This window comes from Meleagris gallopavo, chromosome 15, assembly GCF_905368555.1.
Source record: "Meleagris gallopavo chromosome 15, MGAL_WU_HG_1.1, whole genome shotgun sequence".
NCBI classification, from domain to species: Eukaryota; Metazoa; Chordata; class Aves; order Galliformes; family Phasianidae; genus Meleagris; species Meleagris gallopavo.
Window position 1 is genome coordinate 511,320 of NC_139418.1, and position 18,935 is coordinate 530,254.

The 18,935-nt window shown below is 49.0% G+C and overlaps 1 protein-coding gene across 3 annotated transcripts in view; it reads right to left on the bottom strand.

Annotated features, from left to right (window-relative positions):
- Positions 1-1,091: 1,091 nt before the first annotated feature.
- Positions 1,092-18,935, bottom strand: part of PSD2 (pleckstrin and Sec7 domain containing 2) — a 72,260-nt gene continuing 54,416 nt past the window's right edge. For 2 of the 3 annotated variants that reach the window (XM_085236332.1, XM_085236331.1), the window contains exons 10-16: positions 18,529-18,572; positions 14,832-15,022; positions 13,635-13,705; positions 6,620-6,777; positions 5,467-5,611; positions 4,350-4,493; positions 1,092-2,849 (exon numbers count right to left, since the gene is read on the bottom strand). In XM_085236332.1, coding sequence (XP_085092458.1) covers positions 2,643-2,849; positions 4,350-4,493; positions 5,467-5,611; positions 6,620-6,777; positions 13,635-13,705; positions 14,832-15,022; positions 18,529-18,572 — 960 coding nt within the window. In that variant the 3' untranslated portion in view covers positions 1,092-2,642. The remainder of the gene's footprint in view (positions 2,850-4,349; positions 4,494-5,466; positions 5,612-6,619; positions 6,778-13,634; positions 13,706-14,831; positions 15,023-18,528; positions 18,573-18,935) is intronic. The other variant, XM_085236333.1, reaches the window with a different exon arrangement.

Below are 18,935 nucleotides of genomic sequence, written 5' to 3' on the forward strand. Positions count from 1 at the left end.
GGGGGAGCCACTGGCACCTCCTGCCAGCGCTGCTCCACATGCACGATGCTGCCTCTCCCAGAGGGGTGCAACTGCTTTGCAGACGCAGATGGGGTGACGCAGGCAGCAGAGGAACGTGGGGCCTTAGCTTTGGGATTGCAGAGCCTCTGGGCAAAGCCGTTGGCAGTGTGCCCTCTGGTAGGTAAGATGCTCAGCACAACTGTAAAGGCATGCGCACTTGGACCAGCCCTTGTGTATCAGAACAGTTATCAAACCCAGGTATAACTCCTGGGCTGAGGGCTCTTCACCCCAGGGTGTCACATCCACTTGGTCGGGACCTCATAGCTCTGAAGCCCTTTCCTAGTGCCCAGAGAAGGCTTTGCCAGACCCTGCTCTTCTCTGCAACTTACTCCTGTCTGAGGATGGTAAAATGGCACTTTCAGCTTGGGGACTGAGTAGCTCTTGGTGGCTTCTTCAGGCACACCGGAGTCGGCACTCCCTTCTGGAGAGGATGGCCAGAAAGGACAGGGTGAGGTACCAGATATTACCTGGGATTATGCAGAGCAGGAGTTGGGCTTGATGTTCCCCATGGCTCTCACTGAGTCAGAGGCATCTCCAGCACCAGCAGTGTCTTGGAGGTCTCCGGAGCAAGGGATGCTGGCACTTGTCTAACACAGCAAAGAGCGCAGTGCGTTGGAGAAACAGCTCAGTGTTGGCAAGGGCTCCTCTAAGCACAGTATCTGAAGCATCTCCAACCACTGGTGCAGATGTTGGCATCTTTCTCCTCCCAAAAACTTCCAGGCTGTGCGGGGACAGATAGACCTGGGATGAGCCAGACTGGGGGAGGAGTTACCTGAACATATTGGTAGAGCAGCCCATCTGCCTCATCAGCTCCACTGCTGAGCCATCCACCCACAGCACGAGCATCCAAAGCATGGATGTGCAACACTCCACTCATAGAAAGGCATTGCTGCTTTCTGGTGCTATCCACAGGGGCTTGGCTTCCTCTTTGCAGGAGCTGATGGAGACCTGTGTGCACGTGGCCATCTAGGACTGCAAAGCCTGGGACCAATCCAGCACACACTGGAACCACATTTCAAACCAATTATCTTTACCAACAGATTCAGCTTTATTGTTATTCTTTTTAACATGATTCTTAGTGCATATTTCAAATAAACTACCAAACTGTACAAAGAAACGGAGAGATAAAAGAAGAGGTGATAAAATTGGGTGGAGGTTTTTAGTAGCACGAGCCATCATGGAAAACATTAGTCCATAGGCTCTTAGTTGTTGAAGATCCAAATAAATCTTGTTTTCTTTGTTTAAATAGTGCTGCAAAATATTTACAATAAATGATTGTAGTTAGCAGCTACAAGATCCTTCAAAACTGGAGCTTGGTTAACGTGAACACACCTAGGGGAAAGAAAAGCAATCTGAGATAAAGGACTAAACCAAAGAGCAAAATAAATAAACAAGGTGTGGGAGGACAGTCGTGGCATTGAAATGCAGCGGAATCATTTCCAGTACGACGGTAAATCATTGAACCACAGGCAGCAGAAAGGAATGGAAACACAAGCCCCCCTTGAAAAGAGCATAGCATATGGATCGCAGAATGGAGGAAGTACGACACTGACGGGCAGTCAGAACTGCTCCTGCACACAAAGGTTCAGCTGGACCTGAAGATGGCTCCCATCACGCCTCGAACCCAAAGCTGTGGATGGCCATTAGCCACTTGGCCACTCTGTCTGAACAAGCAGGAACAGGAGAGCGCTGTTTCACAGCAAAGCCAGGTGGGATTTCCATCTGAGTGGGGAAAAAAAAAGAAAAAAAAGAAACCAAAAGCAAATGTAAGCTACTGCATTTTTGCAGATGTCCAGGCAGACTGTTCAGGCTCTCCATGGTCCCCAGTGTCTTCTCCAGGCAGCTTAACTTCTCTTGCACACTGAGGTTAGAATCCCACATTAAAGTCTCCTTATATATATATATATATTTATTTATATATATATATTCATATGTATATATATTTATATATATATAAAAAGGATAAGGTGACAGAGGGTACTTCAGGTCTCTCCTGCCGTGGGCAGGTGCCTTTCCCACGCGCTGTGCTGGAGACGCCTCTCCCATGGTCAGTGACTATCTGGCAGAACGACCCCGTTGTGATACGTCCTGCCAAGGATGGAGCTCCTCCCGTGGCAGGGACACGCGCCTGCTGCTCTGAGCCCTGCTCCCGCAGCACTGCTGGTGCCACAGAGCCCGGTGTGTCAGCCGAGTTTCCTGCACTGCTGGGAACTGCGGACGTGAACCGGTGGAAACTCCAGGGAGAGAAGGAGGAGGAAGGAGAGAGAGGGCTGGTGGGAGAGAGCAACCGGCCCTGGAGAATAAGCTATCCCTTTATTGTGCAGGTTGCGGTAAGAGGGAAAGGAAAGCCACTGGTGCTGTTGGGGACAAAGAAGAGATGGAGTATCTATGATGCTGAAATGCCAGAGCGTTGCCAAGGAGTGTCAACTAAAGCTTCTTTGACTTCTTTCACTATAGCAGTCACCGTGTCATACATTTCTATGGTTTTGTTTGTATTATTTCCTAGGTAAAATTGTGCTCATTGATCTAGTCCAGGAGCGCGAAGCACCGCCGGTTCATTCCCCCTGCGTGCACGTTCCTTGTTAAGTGTTCTGCTCTATGATGTCCTTTTCCACCTTACAGCTAACAGACATATGCCCTTGGCTCAAAGAAGGGCTGGAATGTGTCTTCCGCAAAGCAATGTCATCAGCTTCCACCTTGAAGAAGCTGGTTTCAATTCTCTCCAGGTCATCTGTCCCGACTTTGATCTTCATGCACAGCAGGTTGATGTATGTCTCGTAGCGGCTCTTCTGCAGGGGGAGAGGGAACAGACAGAAAGCCTGTGAACAGGGACAGGCCATGTGTGGAAAGCAGTGGCAATGCCATCTGCTACTGCAGGAAAACACATTCTGTAATGTCAGCACCCCACTATTCTTGCCCTACAACAATGCCTGCTCCAAGCAAAGCCTGAGAAGGCTGATCAGAAAGGGGATGGCTGTGCAAGTCTCTCCTGCTGCTCTGACAGGTCTTGAGTGCAGCTCTGATTGTTTCATGTGTGCACTGGAGGCAGATGCAGACAACAGATCCACTCCCTCCTGCCTCAGGGCATTCAGAGTCTCCACGATCCTTCCTGCCCATCTGGGAACTCCATGACAACGTCTGCACTGAGCACACAGAGAGCTTCCCTCTGTTGGTATGAATCCTTCTGCTCACATTGTTTCCATCCAGAAAGTGATCCTCACTCCTAAGTCATGCCCTCATTGCTCTCTGCTGTTGCAGGCATCTCCTCTCTGCCTGACACTGTTATTCCAACACTGGATGGGACCTCTTTTTACAGACTTATGTAACACCCCACAGCTTTATTCTAATATCTCAAAGGAAGCCTACACTCACTTCTCTGTCACCACAGGGAAACAAGCATTTCTAGAGCACATCTCATGAAACTGATGAGATGAATCATGCTCTGGAAGTGCCAGCTTCTTGCAGACTGAAAAGCTTGGACAGAGGCTTCCCTTTTGCAGGCACTGAAAACAAGATGTCTGCAAAATGGGGCGGCTGCATGCAGCTATCTGGAGGGCTGGCACAAACACAGAGGCCACAAACTGGCTCTGCAGATTCAGGCTGGAGGTGACAAGATGATCTTTCTTCAAGAGGGTGGTGGAGACCCGGAGCCAACAGATTTCCAAGAGATGGCCAGAAAATGCCCTTCAGCCCAGGCTAATGCAGGGAATAGCCTAAACTCCTGCCTCCAGCAGTCCATTCCCCAATGCTTCTGTGTCAGGATTCCTATCTTGTGCTCAATTCTGTCTGGAACCAAAGATTCAATTTCTCCCATTAAATGCTTTGCAGAGCATTTAGACTGAGCTCCACGCACCCTCAAAAACTCTGTAATCACCTGTAATGCTGCTTTTGGCTTTATTTACAGAAACAGCTGCAGCAAAATAAGACTCATTTCCCATGGCTTTTTTATTATGTTGCTGAAAACGGCTGAGGAACACTGAGGATTGAATTACTCCCTTATTTAGAACCTGAGGAAATTTCAAGTTCCATCACAATAAAGGAAGATTTTATTTCTCTCATCAGTTTTCCCCTCCTCAGGTTAGAAATCACAGAGGGGAGGCAGTGTCTGTTCATTCTTTTTTTAGATTTAAAGGAAAACAGTGAGACTTATCACTGTCACACAGCACGCATCCAGCTCCTGAGTCCTTTCCTCTCACTCCACCCGGCTCACAGCACCCAATCCATAGTTCTCAGTTCTCCCCAATCAGCCAAGATATCATTTTTCACAGAAAAGATGAAAGTTCCTTTACCTCAAAAATTAGGTAATGTTCTTTGAGCCTGTACTCTTCAGCCTCTTTTGACTTGAGGCTCTTCTCTACAGGATGTGATTTATGCTCTGCTAATTCGTCTGCAATCTGCTTCATTTTATTTTCATGAGACCTCAGCTGTTCCTCCTGCCGAGAGAAGCGTGTCAGGTATTAAAATGTAGGAGTGCACCGCCTGCCTGTTGGTGTGCGACCTGTGTGTGCAAGGATGTACGCCCTGCAAGGATGCAGCCCAGGGCATGCAGCACATTCGTAAATTCATCTGGTAACGAGCAGCTGAAGCACAGGTATTTGAGGAAGATCAAAACTCATGTGCCAGCACCTGGGCTTCACAAACATGAAACCTCTGCATCCTTCAATATGCAGGCAGAACTAGCTCTGCCTTCAGAGCCTGTGCATCTGTGCTCTCTGGAGAGAAAGCACCCTCCCAGTCTGGGCTCTGACACCTGCTCAGAAGGCAGAGCTGCATCCCTGCTCAGATCCTTTCAGGATGGCCTCTCCCTTCTCCTTTGCTGAGGGGCAGCGTGTCCCCGCTGCTTGGAATGTTCGGTGCTCCCCAGGCACTGCGAACAAGAGCTGCTCTTCAGGTGGCAGCTGCCCACTGCACTTGGCTAACAGAGCCGTGCTCCGCTGCGCTGTGCCCCACACCCAGTAAAACTTCCCTGTCAGCAGGACTCAGGCTCTTTAGCTTTCCAGCCTGAGAAATAACAGGCTGCCACCTCTGGATGCCATGTTATGAAAGAACCGGGCCTGCTGGGTTCAGCAGCACCTGTTGGTTCAACCCTGCTCAACAGAAAGCTGCTGGGATGTGCTGGACAGCAAGCAATAAACAAGACCAACAACTGTACAGGTGAGTGTGTGTACATAGAGATCATTTATGTTCACTGCAAAGGAAGCATCATCCAGACACCAAAATTCACCGTGGTTTGTCCAAATCACCCACTCTACTTGTCTGCTCCTACCCTGTAGACAGTGTGTGCTGCTTTGAGCACCTGCACGCATCCACCAAGCAGAGCTGGAGGAGCTGCAGATGTGCTCAGCCTGAGCTTTGTGCTTATGCCTGAGCACCAGAAACTCCACTGCAGCTCCTCTCACACTTTACCTGACACAGCTTGGTCATGGATGAAGGCAGAAGTGGGCGGCAGAACTTCTTCATGGAGCAGATTGCAGCTGGGAAGGCTGGGGCAGAGAAAATGGCAGCAACAAGGTTGATTCGCAGGATCCAGGAGAGCATTTCTTCCTTACTTCTGTTACAAAGAAGGTGAGAAGAGAGGGCAGACTCTAAGTGCTCCTGACCAGGACTGGCTCCAGACAGCCCTGGAGCCACCTTTGCCCTTGCTTTGCAGCCATTCCTGCGCTGTCACCTTGTGAAAGGGAACACACTGGCTGATCTGCATTGCCCTTGTGACTGCAGGGCTGTCCCTGAGAGTCCTGCCTTCCTTGGCAGCTCCAGTTATAGTCCTTGAGGAGCTGGGCAGGGGCTGGTGGCAAGGTTATCCCACTCTTTGGAGCCACACAACAGAGGTCCCCTGAAACAGAGTGAAGCCCTTAGATGCTTATGGGACCCAGTCCAGAGTTTCTCATCAGATCAGTTTAGCACTGCTCCCAACAGGCTTCAGGTGGGCTTTTGCTACAGAAATCCAGATGCCGTAGCCGTATCCTGATGCTAATGCCCCACCCCAGCTTCAAGCCAAGCTCCCTGATGGCAGCTGGCGGCAACGGGAGCATCAAGCAGGAGACAGCTCAACCACACCTGACACTTTTTAATAAAGCAGCCTTCCTCTGCAACAGACTAAGGAAAGAAAAAATGGCTTGGCTGAGGAATTTGTTAATGATCTTTAGCCACTTTCCCCATCAAAGGCTGACGAGGAGAACTGTCAGCTCCTTGGTTCATCGTACCATGTGAATTTTCTCCTTTCTGCAGACTGACAGCACACATCAATAAGGGGAGAGCTGCAGTGAGCACACACCCACACTGGGACAATGGGGCAGTGTTGGGAGGCCCAGCGGTGGTTTCGGGCTGGCTGGCAGCTGCAGTCCCAGCTGCTTGCAGTTTGGCGAGGTCAGGTCTGCGTGGGCACCCCACAGCTAGCACTAGTGCGTAACTTTTGGGTGGTATGTAAAGCACATTTTGAAACAGGAGAGGAAGCCATGTCCCTCCTCAGCCCTTCACCTCCCATCGTGCCCTGCCCCTAATGTGTGAGCTGACAGGGCAGCACGGGAGAGGCCCTGCTGGCAGCTGGAGCTGTACTTACGGAGCCTGGAAGAGGAAGACTCTCCAGTCAGCTGTCTTCAGCTTGAGCACATTGGACTTCTTGCTGTAGTCAGAGGCTTTTGTGGCTAAGGCGTGGTGCACACGGATGGCATTTTTCAGATCCACTTCAGAGAGGTCTTTGTCAGGTTTGTATTCATCCTGTGAAGAAGGAACGTTAATTGGATAATGACTGTGCTAACATTTGTGGTCTACTTTAATGAACCTGCCTTTCTCTGTGTGCTGTAATCACAGAGTACCAAGACCAGGAAAAGCACTGCTTTGTACAGTAAATGCTAGGAGCTGATAATGATAATAATTAACATCTGGCAACTTCTTCCATCATTAAGTTCACTGGGAAGATGTGAAGAAGGAGATGAAAGTTTTCAACATAATTATCGATAGTCCTCTCTAACACGGCACATGCCTGAGGCTTTGGGGGAAGACGTGAGGCAGGGCTAGGCTGGCTTCTGCAGAGTTTCACCTTCTGTGCACAGCACGTGCCGAGGTGCAGCTTCAAGCCCATAGAGGGCTTCATGGACACTTGGCAGACCGAGAATGCTTGGTTCATACTTGGCCTCCCTCAAGTATGTGTGACACTCTGGCACACTCTTTCATGTAATTAGTTACGCAGACACTCATAAACTGTAATGGTGTTGCCTGTACTCTTGCTGTACTTTCCCCTTTGGAGGATAATTTCACACAACCAGGGAATACAGAAGTAACTATACGTGTATGTATACATCTATGAACACACAGAAAACACTAGACACGAGATTCTGAAAATCTCGGCATGGCACTTTTTAGGAAAGATTGTAGCCAACCCTGTGCTCACCCTTTTATTTCCCAGTGATTGAGATGCAGCTACTTAGAGAAGTAACATCCCTCTCACTCTGCCCCTCACTGGCTCTACAGCTGGTCCACTAGTAAGGCAAGATGATGGATGGGTGGGTAGGTGGGTGGATGGATAAGTGGACGGGTGGTTGTGTGGATGGAAGGATGAACAAGTGGATGTGAGAAAACCTGACCATAATTAAAACAACCTCCCCCAAACACTCAGCTCTGGTTGGTGAGAACTACAGGTGTTGTGCTCCCTGACCCTGACCAGCCTCATGATATGGTTGTATGGCTGTGCTGCCACACAGAACTGTGGGCAGAATTGCCTTTTTGGATGGCTACTTAAGCTGCTGTGAAATGACCGTGTCAGAGCCCAGACTAGGGCAGGGTATCTCTGGAAGGGCCTACCTACAATGCAAACTTACAGGATTGCATGATGCTGCCAACCCCAGCCAGTAAGGATGTTCTCTGGTGCTGGGTCACATTAGTTTCCCCTCTGCTGCTCTTTAGAGCACAAGGTCCAGCACACCCCAGCCCATGGATGTGCCTCCCCAAAGCCTTGCTCCTGATGGGAAACAGGCTTCTGAAGTCTTTCCCTCCCTTCTTTTCTGGAGCAATCATCCCAACTAGAAGGGTGGCTGCTGTACTGTGCACGATGCTTGGCTCTGTGCACAGAAATGCTATGGCACAAAGGGCCCAGAAAAGTCTGGCATGGGTTCCTGCCTCGTGTAACTGCCTCCTTGAGGGTGAACCACAAAGAAAAGCCAGGTTCCCTGTGCTCAGTGTGACATTCAGAAGGGCTGCACCAAGGACGGTGCAGACAATCTTTCTGCAGTGTGCTACTGTTGTGTTACTTGCTTTGGAGCTCCTCAGGAATGCAAGCCACAGCTCTATGTCTATGTTTGGCAGAGCTGATTGTAGGAGTCACACTGAGGATTTCAGTAGCAGTGGGCAGTGAGGAATGGGCAGTGAGCCATTAAGGGAAGAAAAACAAATACTTTGACTTAGGAGGACCTGTGTGACCTGATCTAGATGTTCCTGCTCCAGCAGGGGGATTGAACTAGATGATCTTTCAAGGTCCCTTCCAATCTGTGATATTCTGTGATTCTGTGATAGCTCACTTGTCAGCAAATAGGTGCATGAGGGAGACCATACTGCCATGCTATAGAGGCACATTCAAGTCTGGATGCTTTTCCAAAGCTGAAACTCCTGGGATCTGAAGAAAACAGACAGGGAGTGCCATGATCTCTTATTTCAGGATAAGCTTTCTGAAAACATGGTATGAGTAGCTGGGCTTAACAGCATGCAACAAGAAACTGCCACAGCTACAGGCTGGTCTGACTAATGCAGATCTTCACCCTAAACCAGTTGCTGCCTCTACCGACACCAGGCTGATGAGGATCAGTGGATGTGTAATGAAAAGCCAGATCTTTTCTACCACCTGGGCCCAAGCAATCTGCATCAGGTTGAATCAAGCAGGTTCTTTGCCTTGTGCCTCCCTGCTGGCGGCGGGGTGTGCAGGAGTGCGTGGTGCTGCAGGCTCACTTCTGCACAGGCCAGCCATGCCAGGAAGCTCATTTTAATGCCTGTGCTGCAGAGTTCAGCAAGATATGTACTGCTGCTGAGGCAGGGAGATCCGTGTCTGCATTCTCCACAAGCAGCTCCAAGGTTGTGTAATGCCACGTGGTCAGCAGGAGCCTTCACAGTGCCCAGCACTTACACTGCTGTGCAGCCTCCCTGGTAGAATAAAGTCCACTGCCCTCCAGCAAAGTGGGCTAGTTCTGCTTTAAAGCCTCCAGAGTCTTCTTTGCATCTTCCCTCAGTATCTTCCTGAGTTTTGATGGAAATGGAAGCTTGTGTTTAAGCAAACGATGCTGAAGGAATGTCCAAAAACCTAAGTGTAACATGGCTGCTTCCAATGAATGAATTCTGGCTTAAATTTCAAAGAAAACTGATATATACAAAAACATAAGCAATGTCCTGTCATGTTTGGAGGAACTGCAGGCAATGTTTTCTTCATATGCTAATTTTACTCTCATCTTTTCCAATTATGGTGTTATCTTTCCACATACTTTCAGGCAGAGAGATCAGTGTGGTATCACAGTGCTGTTGAATTTATGCCTTCTGTGTCCTGCATTGTTCATATAAGCATTTGTCATGGGGCAGCAGGCAAGGTGAGACCTGCTCTGCCTGGGGGATGCTGAGTGTCATCCCATGCTCAGAATGCTTTGGGGACATCTTCTGCAGGAACAGATCTCACGTGTGGGTGTGAGGGATTTCACAGCCCCTCAAAAATCATTTCATTCACTTTCAACTTCAATGCTGATGATGAAGACAGACTCCCCATTCACCTGTCCCTCCTGCACAAAAGGCTCCGCATAAACGTGACAACCATGCCCTTGCCTGGGCGTACTTTCTGCCATAGGAGTGCTCCACGATGGCCTTTGTTCAGTCTCTCCACTGCTATACACTCCCATGAGCAGTGAGACATAGCTCGTAGAAGCTTGCTGTTAGTTTTCTTCAAGAAAGGGCATCTATCTCTTGTACGTGTGTTTGTAGGACAGCTGGATGGGTGAAAGCCCACCATTGATTCTGCTGCCCTCTCATCTGAACGGCAGTAACTGAATATGGGCATGGAGCTGCAGGGATTTTACTCTACAGCTTGCAAGAGGTTTTCCTCATTTTCTTCAGTTAGCATGCACTGTGTCCAATGAAGAAAGCTAAGCACTGCCCCTGTTCAGTCTGGCCAGAAACATGGCACTCCAAGCATGCCTGTCTGCATGGAACATATCTGCAGCCCGGTGCTGGGAACTGCCCCCTGGGTGGGAAGTGCTGAGACCCAGACCCTTTCCAGTACTTCCACACAAAAAGCACCCTTGGCATTCCTCTCAACACTCCTCTACCTGTGCTGATTAAAGGCTATTATCCCCATTTCACAGAGGTGAAGTAAGTTGCCAAAGGCCATAGAATGAATCAGTGCTCACTGTGGATTAGAGTGCAAGAGAGGTGCGCCCTACTCACAAGCCTGCATTTCTTCCCCAAGTCTCTGCTGCATCCCTTTAGGGAATCAAGCATTTGCTTCAACAGGCTGTGCTAGAACATGCTAATCCAGAAATTAACACTGGTGAGTCAATAACATGCCACATCTTTACATCAGCAAGTTTATGGCTGCTGCCTGAACTGCTTCTAACAGACTGCCTTCTACTCATCCACCCAATTCTCAGCCTACCTTATGCCCACTCTCTCTGCATCTTTCTGTTCCCTCCTTCTATATGTCTATCTCGCCAAGCCCTCTCTTTCATGCTCCCTTCTTCCCACTCTCCTCTTTCTGTGCCTCCCTTCTAGCCAGCTTGTTCCTCAAGACTTACCTGCACTGCCTTCAGAGAGCTTCCTATTAAAGACGAGATCTTTGGTTCAGTATGAGCAAAATGTTGGAAGAGGCTGAACCAAGTCCCATGTGTCTGGAAGCAGGTGCGTTCTCCTCTATCTTTATGTCTGAAAATCTCTTCTGAGAGACTTGTGCTTAAGCCAGGTTCTATCTTATATTTATCTGCAAGCATCTTCCACTGAGAGCTTAGGAGTCAAGCACCAGTTTCCTTCCTGTATTGTGCAACTCTGCAAACTACCCATAGGCAAGAAATTGTACTAGGAATCAACAGGGTGTGTTGAAGTTTACGGCACTCTGTTGTGATTCTAAAAATGCTCCGAAGTTGCAGTGCAAGGACTAAGTCTTTGTGGCCTCATCTTTTTGTCCTCTCTCTGCAAAGCCCAGTGGATACTGTGTCTGCAGCCAAACCCAGCCCAGGGAGTCCTTCTAAGAGGTCCATACACAGTCTAACAGCATCTCACGAATAAGAAATCTCTCCTTGCTCAAATTCTTTGCCGAATTTTTCCTCAGATTAATTTTTTATTGTTCCTCATGCTGTCTCCTTGGGACACCCTCAGCAGTTCTGGTATCTTCTACATGACTGACACATCACACACGACTGCTATATTTCAGGCACCATTATAATGTAGCCAGATCTCAGATGTTTTGCTTCTTCAGCCCTTCCTGGTAAAGAAAGCACTCAGTCCTTTAATCATTTTCTCCCGAAGGTCACCAAGATAAACACGTTAGCCTTCTAACAGCTGTGTACCTCTGCGTATCTCATCCTCACTCTCTTTTTAAATGGTAAACTCCTAATACTAACAAAACAAGCTGTGTTAGTGAAGCAGTCTGGAAACCACTGGCCTTGTACAGCAAGCAAAAGCCAACCCTTCCACCCCACCAGCAGCAATGACACTCAGTCTTTGTCTCATAGCTTCTTCTAGTGCTGTCCAAACAGTCAGAGAATCTTCAGCAAACTGGATTTTGTTCCAGGCTGGCAAGAAAATTGTATCCTGATAGTTATTCCATTCAAAATGTATGCTCCCTCAACAGACTCATCCCAAGACATATGACCTAAAAGTGATTGGTGAAAAATTACTGAATCACAGAATCGTAGGTGTTGGAAGGGACCTCTGTTGATCACTGAGTCCAACTCCCCTGCTGAAGCAATTTCCTACAGCAGGTTACACAGGATATAAGTCCAGGCGGGTTTTGAATATACCCAGAGGAGACTCCACCACCTCTGTGAGAAGTTTGTTCCCTTGCTCTGTCACTCCCAAAGTAAAGAAGTTCTTTCTTGTGTTTAGAAGGAACTTCCTGGGCTTCAGTTTGTGCCTGTTGCCCTTTGTGCCTTGTTGGGCAACACTGAAAAGAGCCTGGCCCCATCCACATGATTCCCACCCTTTAGATATTTATAAACACTGAAAAGATCTCCAAATTCATTTAAATCCAACCACTTCCTATGATACTGATGGAATAGCAGGTTGTTTTTTTCATAGAAAAACTGTCAAAAAATCAAAAGGTGCTTGCAGCTTTGTGCTAGATAAATCCTTGTGTGTAATCCATGGTCAGCATGAGGATCTCTTCACTGGACTCTACGCACACACCTGCATTGAGACTAATTCTGGCTGTAAGAAGAGTGCCACTGACTTGAAGTTGGCCAAGCTTAGAGTGCTGGAAAAAATTTTGTGCACTGCAGCTTCCCTCAGCTGCAGGAGAGAGTGACAAGGCTGTTAAAATACCACATAGCAAATTACGATTAGCTGCTGCCAGATTTCCATTGGCTTTGTAACATGTGCCATAGGATCTGGCAAAACACGAGAAACATTGGGGTGTGCTAGGAGCTCTGAGTCATAATTCCATGCTGCCCTGAGGATCTTTCTGCCTCTTATATAATCCAATGTTTGTTTATTCTTATTGCTTTGGAGATAATACTGCAATACGTAGAACATCTACCCACAGGGAGTGCTGTTTCAGCAAGGTGAGTTCAATGGGTTACTTCACTGCATTTGCAACTGAAGTAGTTCAGACCTAGTTCAGTGGGTTATGCAGCTTCGTGATGAACAGACATTTGGCATCCCTGGCTGGCTCTCACTAACATTCAAGTGAGGCCTTATCCAGGCTCCTTATGTATTCCCACAGAAAAGACTATCCATAGAAATCCTCCCAGCATCCTTCAAAGACAGAGAGGTGAATGCCATTGCATGCAGGAAGGGTCTTCCATGGTGACTCTGCTTCCCATGAAGACCTGGTCTTTATACTCAAGGTGGCAATGGAACTGGGGAGCTGGAGAAAACTCTATGGAACAGAGTGCAGAAAGTGTCACTTGGCAGCCAATCAAAGACAAAAAGTTTTAAGCAAGAAGATGCTCATATCAGATTCATGAGAGATAATTATGCTCAGATCTATTCCAACAAACAGAACAATAATCAGGACAAGACTGGTCTGACAGTCTGCCTCTTCAATTTCCTGAATTCCATCCTGTTGCATCTATTCCATATATGTTCAGTCCTACTCCTCAGCATCTTTTGCTTACTTATATTTCTTGCTTACACATCTGCACAAGTCTCGTCTCTATATTTCCTCTTTCAGATTTCTTCCTATATGACTCACTCTTGAGGCTGTGAATGGCACCATTAGTGTGAACATCACCATCATTTTCCAGTTCTATATACCGGTCTCTGGAGGAGTTCTGTTAATGTCCATGCATGCATTACAACATAGATTCACCTCTACTTGCATCTATGGGCTTCCTAAAGTATGACTGCTTTGGGGGCATCATGAAACAGCAAATGGGATAGTCCACCACAGTTACCTTTTGTAAATAAAGGATGGTCCCTTTAAGCACAGCATAAAATTTCTTCCAACCTCTTCTTCCTCTGGGAGCTAAAAAAAATGAAGAATATCTAATTATACACATCTGCTTCTGACAGTACTGCTTGACTTTCACATGTTTTTGCAAAACCAACCCTTTCCTGACCACCACAGGCATGCATTCATGCCCACATCTCATATACCTCCAAGCTGTTTTTGAATGATTTGTCTGCAGGGAGATGTCAATTTGAGAGACATGGCTTGGGAGATGAAATCTCCCAGTGAGAACACAAGCAGCTCAAAACCAGAGATGAGCTGGTACAGAGCTACCAGTGGACATGTACAGGAAGTCTCTCTGCTCCTCCCAGTCCAGGTTCCTGTTCTTTGGACTATATGCTTGAGGAGCAGAAACATTCCCTGACTTCTCTGGTTTAGATGAGCTAGGCAGACATATCCTGGCTAAAACAGCTTCTCTCCACTGAGGAGGGAACTTTACCACCCACAGTCTTGATGAACTTGGTGAAAGAAAGCTTGCTGAAAACTGGAGTGGAGTGGAAGATAGGACTGACTACATCACAAGAGAGCTGGTCCTCCAGGCATGGGCTACTAAGAAAATGCTGGAAGCAAGGGAGGCCTTTGTTGGCAATCCTCTCTACTCAAGAGTTTCAATTGGCTGCAATGAGTGGGGCATCTATATCAGCAAAAGTGGTCATCCAAAATTTCATTTCATTAATCACTGCTCATTAACAGTTCCCAAATATAATTCCATTTACTTTTCCTGTAATACAGAATACTGACAGCAGAGCTATGAAGCAACTTGTTGCCCAGCAGCCTGCATACATGGCAGCATATGGACAGGACCAAAGCTTTGAAGAACCAGACTCTCCCCAGAGTCAGCCTGGGGGGACAGATCTTGTGAACTAGCCTTGCCTATTGCTCAGAGTGTAGAGTTTGGGGTTATGCCCATGAACAGGATGGAAGACCAGGTCTATCTGTGTGGGACAGGCACTGCTAGTGTCCTTGGCAGTGAGAATGCCTCAAAACACCCTCCTTGCCCTGTGCACTGGTGCTTATGCATCTGGGGGTCTCTTTTGTGTTCCCTGGGATATAGTGAGAAAATGCCACTCCAGCCAGGGAGAAGGCTAGGGCAAGGCTTCGTTACTGCCTGGGGCACGTCTCCTGTCCCATTAACACATACTTCTCTTCCCATCCATGTCTGCATGGGTTTTGCGCGTGAGGACACCGTGCTTGTAGGTGATTGCATTCAGCGCTTGGGGGATGTCCAGGAAGGGGTTGCTGCTGTCAACAATCCTTGTCACTTTCTTTGCACTGGCTCCAAATTTGTCGTCTACCAGCTCCGAGAGCGATTTCCTCAACTCGTCCTCATCACTTGGAAACAAATTCAAAGAAGACATTGAGTGGAGGACACATGGATTGAGTCACAGTGTGCCCTATCTGCTTTGGTCTTACAGGGAGTTAATTTATTGTAAGACTAGTCAAAAAAGAAAAGGAAAGGAGACCTGGGAGGAGTGTGAGTGGCAGGTGACTGTCCCAGGGGTCCCACTGTTAGGTTACCGAAAATGCTAAAGGGCTAGGTGCCTGTCTGAACACCAGGAGTCCGCAGACACTGCACTGCTGAGCACTCTGTGCCTTTCACAGGGAGAGTCCCCTACTCTGAGCCTGACACTCACAGCTTTGGGAGGTCTTTTGCTGAAGACCAGGTACCACAGGAGTTTATCAGCTTCTCCTTCTGAGGCAGTTGCTAGGGCCTCCTAGATACCAAAGGAGCTTTAGGAATGTTTTTTGCATTTCTGAGGCAGTTGCTAGGGCCTCCTAGATACCAAAGGAGCTTTAGGAATGTTTTTTGCATTTCTGAGGCACAAAAGCTCCACAGATGTTAGGGAAATGGGGCACTTGGTCAAACAACAACAACTCTGGAATAGGCTATGCATCCATCTCCATTTGTGGCCAAGAGACTTCAAGAAATGCTGGTGATTTCCGTGAAAACTTCTCCTCGCACACCTCCTACTCCTGGACTCTGGACAGAAAGGGTTGGGCAGATCAGGGAAACTCCTCCAAGCCTGCTTCTTTCTATTTGAAGTAAAATCTAAAGTAGCACATAGAAACTAAAACCTGTATGGGAAATGGTATTTCCCCAATGTTCCTGGACATTAAGGAGGACAGCAAACAGGGAGTTTCTGCCTTGTGTCACACACGTTGGCATCTAAATATCCTGACTAGATTAAATCAGGTTAGATCAGGTTGGGTTCAAACCTCAAATGTGTGAGCAAGAAGGACCTGGGGGTTCTGGTGGAGGGAAAACTGAACATGAGCCATCAGTGCTCTCTTGCAGCTTGGAAGGCAAATGGTATCCTGGGCTCCGCCAGAAGAGGGGTGGCCAGCGGGAGGTGATTGGCCCCCTCCATTCTGCCCTCCCCCCCATCTGCAGTACTGTGCCTAGGTCTGGAGCCCCCAGTAGAAGAAAGACAGCTGTTGGAGAGGGTCCAGAGGAGGGCCATGAAGATGATCAGAGGGCTGAGCACCTCTCCTATGAAGTTAGGCAGAGGGAGCTGGGCTCATTCACCTGGAGAAGAGAAGGCTGTGAGGAGACCTCATTGCAGCCTTCCGGTATTGTAAAGGGGATTATAAACAGGAGGGGAATCAATTTTCTGCTTGGGTGGATAGCGATAGGACAAGGGGGAATGGTTTTAAGCTCAAGGAGGGAAGGTTTAGAGTGGATGTTCTTCACACAGAGCGAGGTGCTGGCACAGCTGCACACAGACTGTGGATGCCCCATCCATCCCTGGAGGCGTTCAAGGCCAGGTTGGATGGGGCCCTGGGCGGCCTGGGCTGGTGTTAAACGTGCAGATCCGTGGCCCTGCCTGCGGCGGGGGGTTGGAACTCGATGGTCCTTGGGGTCCCTTCCAACCCAAGCCGTTCTGTGATTCTGTAACCCACTACCTGGGACACGAGCACCTGCGGCACAGGTGGGCAAGAACACTTCACCGCCCAGACGGCCACAAAGCGGCGGCAGAGGGAGCGGGACGGAGAGGGGCTGGCACCTGGCGCCGGGCACCACGGGTCGCTGCCGAGGGCCGCAGCCGCGCCGAGCAAGACACCGTCGGGCCGGGTGCTGCCGGGTGGAGCGGCAGGGCTCCCTCTGCTGGCCGCCCATCGAGCGGGCCTGCGTCGCCGCTGCGGAGCCGGCACCGGGGCTTTGCTCGCAGATCGCCCTAAGATTGTTGTAAAAGCGCTACCTGAGCGCTGAGCCGCTGCCGCTCCGGGGCCGCCGCCTGGCCGGGCATCGCGGCAGCCGCCGGCCCCGCGGGGACGTCCCGCCCAGGGGTCCTGGGGGACAAAGCTCTGCCCAGGCAGCTTCAGAGGGAGGGAGAAGCGAGCCGCCTCCGGGCACTTCTCCAGGTGAGCATCGGGCAGTGGATAAAATGGCACAGAAGGTCCCGTTCGGTCCCCCGGTGCTATGGAGACAAGGCGGACCAGGTCTGCCACGGGCTCTCCTCGGGCGGCTGGGAGCACGCGGCACCTCTGTGCTGGGATCCTGCCGTGCTGCAGGCACACGGCGGCAGCACAGAAGGGGAAGAAGCTGCCCTGGAGGCCGCCATGAGGGCTGCTCCCAGACCTGTCACCTTTCAGGGCAACAGGAGATGAGTCTGTTCTCTGTGTATGGCTGAAGGGGAACAGATTTATTCCATTTACTATCTTTATTAATGATTTGGAGGAGGAGACAGAGTGCGTCTCATCAACTATGACATAAAAGTGGGTTGTGCAGTTGATACTCTGGAGAGCAGGGGCACTCACTGGGAGCCTCGCTAAATGCAGCACAGACTGCTGCTAAGTACTGCACTGGAGTGGTCCTGCAGAAGGACAGACTGGCACTGACTGACTGGGGAGCAGCTCTGCACAAAAGGCCCACTGGTTCCTGGAACCAGGCCAGCAGTATGGCCTGGCAGAACCAGAAGCCAAGAGCACTGTGGGCTGTATAAACAGTAGCACAGGATGGAGACTAAGAGAAGTGACCACTGCCCTCTACTTACTACATCATATCTAGACACAGCAACCAGTACTGGGCCCCAAAGACAGGGAAGACGTCAACAAGCTGAGGAGTTTAGTACCACCAGGATTCCCAGAGGCTGGAGCACTTGCTCTTGAGAACTGACTATGGGAAGTGGAATTGCTAGAAAAGAGATGGCTTTGGGGGACCTGATCACAACCTTCCAGGACCTGAGGGGGATACTGAGTAGACAGAGCTGCGCTCTTCATTATGGTACATGGCAGGAGGGCAAGTGACAACAGATTTCAACTGGATAAGAAGAAAAGTCCCTCTTGGGATAATTAAGCATTGATTCATGGACCCAGGGGATTCTGTGTGATCACTACTGTTGCAGGTTTTCAAGATCCATCTGGACAAAGTCCTGAGCATCCTGTTCTGAATTCAGCATTGATCCCACTTCGAGAAGATGCTGGACTGCAGACCTCCTGAGGTCCCTTCAAGCCCAAGCAATTCTGTAATTATAGAAGAATGGGTGTAGAAAGTAAGGGAGGTTTCAGAGATCAAAGTAACCCTAGTTCCTGAGCTCCTTGAGCAAAGATCATGCTCTGAGGAACCTGGACAGGGCCTGGCACTTTATGGGTGTAGCAGTAAATAAAGGGGACATTCCCTTTGTTTCCACTGTGCCTATGGACCCTGCACCCACAGACTGCCACCAACCTCCATGTCTGCTTTTCTGTCGAAATAAACCCAGCCTGCCTACATGAGGGACATTGGTGCTTAAGGGCTTGGCAGGAAACGTTCTGGAAACTTCTGGAGCTAAAAACAGGATTTAAGACCTGCCAGCTACATTGAAAAATACTCTCTCAAATACTTAACATATACTTACATGGCCCACTCCAGCTTCTCATTCTTGATGGAGTTATACAGTGTCTGCAACAAGAACATGGTATTAGCTGTGTCTCTCATGGAAGACATGCCTGGGTTGTGGAGATCACCTCCTCTACACCCTTATCCGTGTTCTCTGAAAGACACCATTCCTTGGAAACCGACCTGGAGAAGTATGTGCTAGTGAGCAGGACAACTGCTGTCCTGATAGACCACTTTCTGTCTGTGAGCCACACCAGGGATTGGACTGGACATGTCAGCAGCAGAGAGGTAAGGCAGACATCCTTGCTCAGGAGCCCATCTGTGATATTTCTGCCTAATTATGGGTACTGGGTCTAGAGAATTCTGGCCTACGCAAAGTTGGTAAAAGAAACTGGGGTATATGAAGACACCTTCCAATATCTCAGC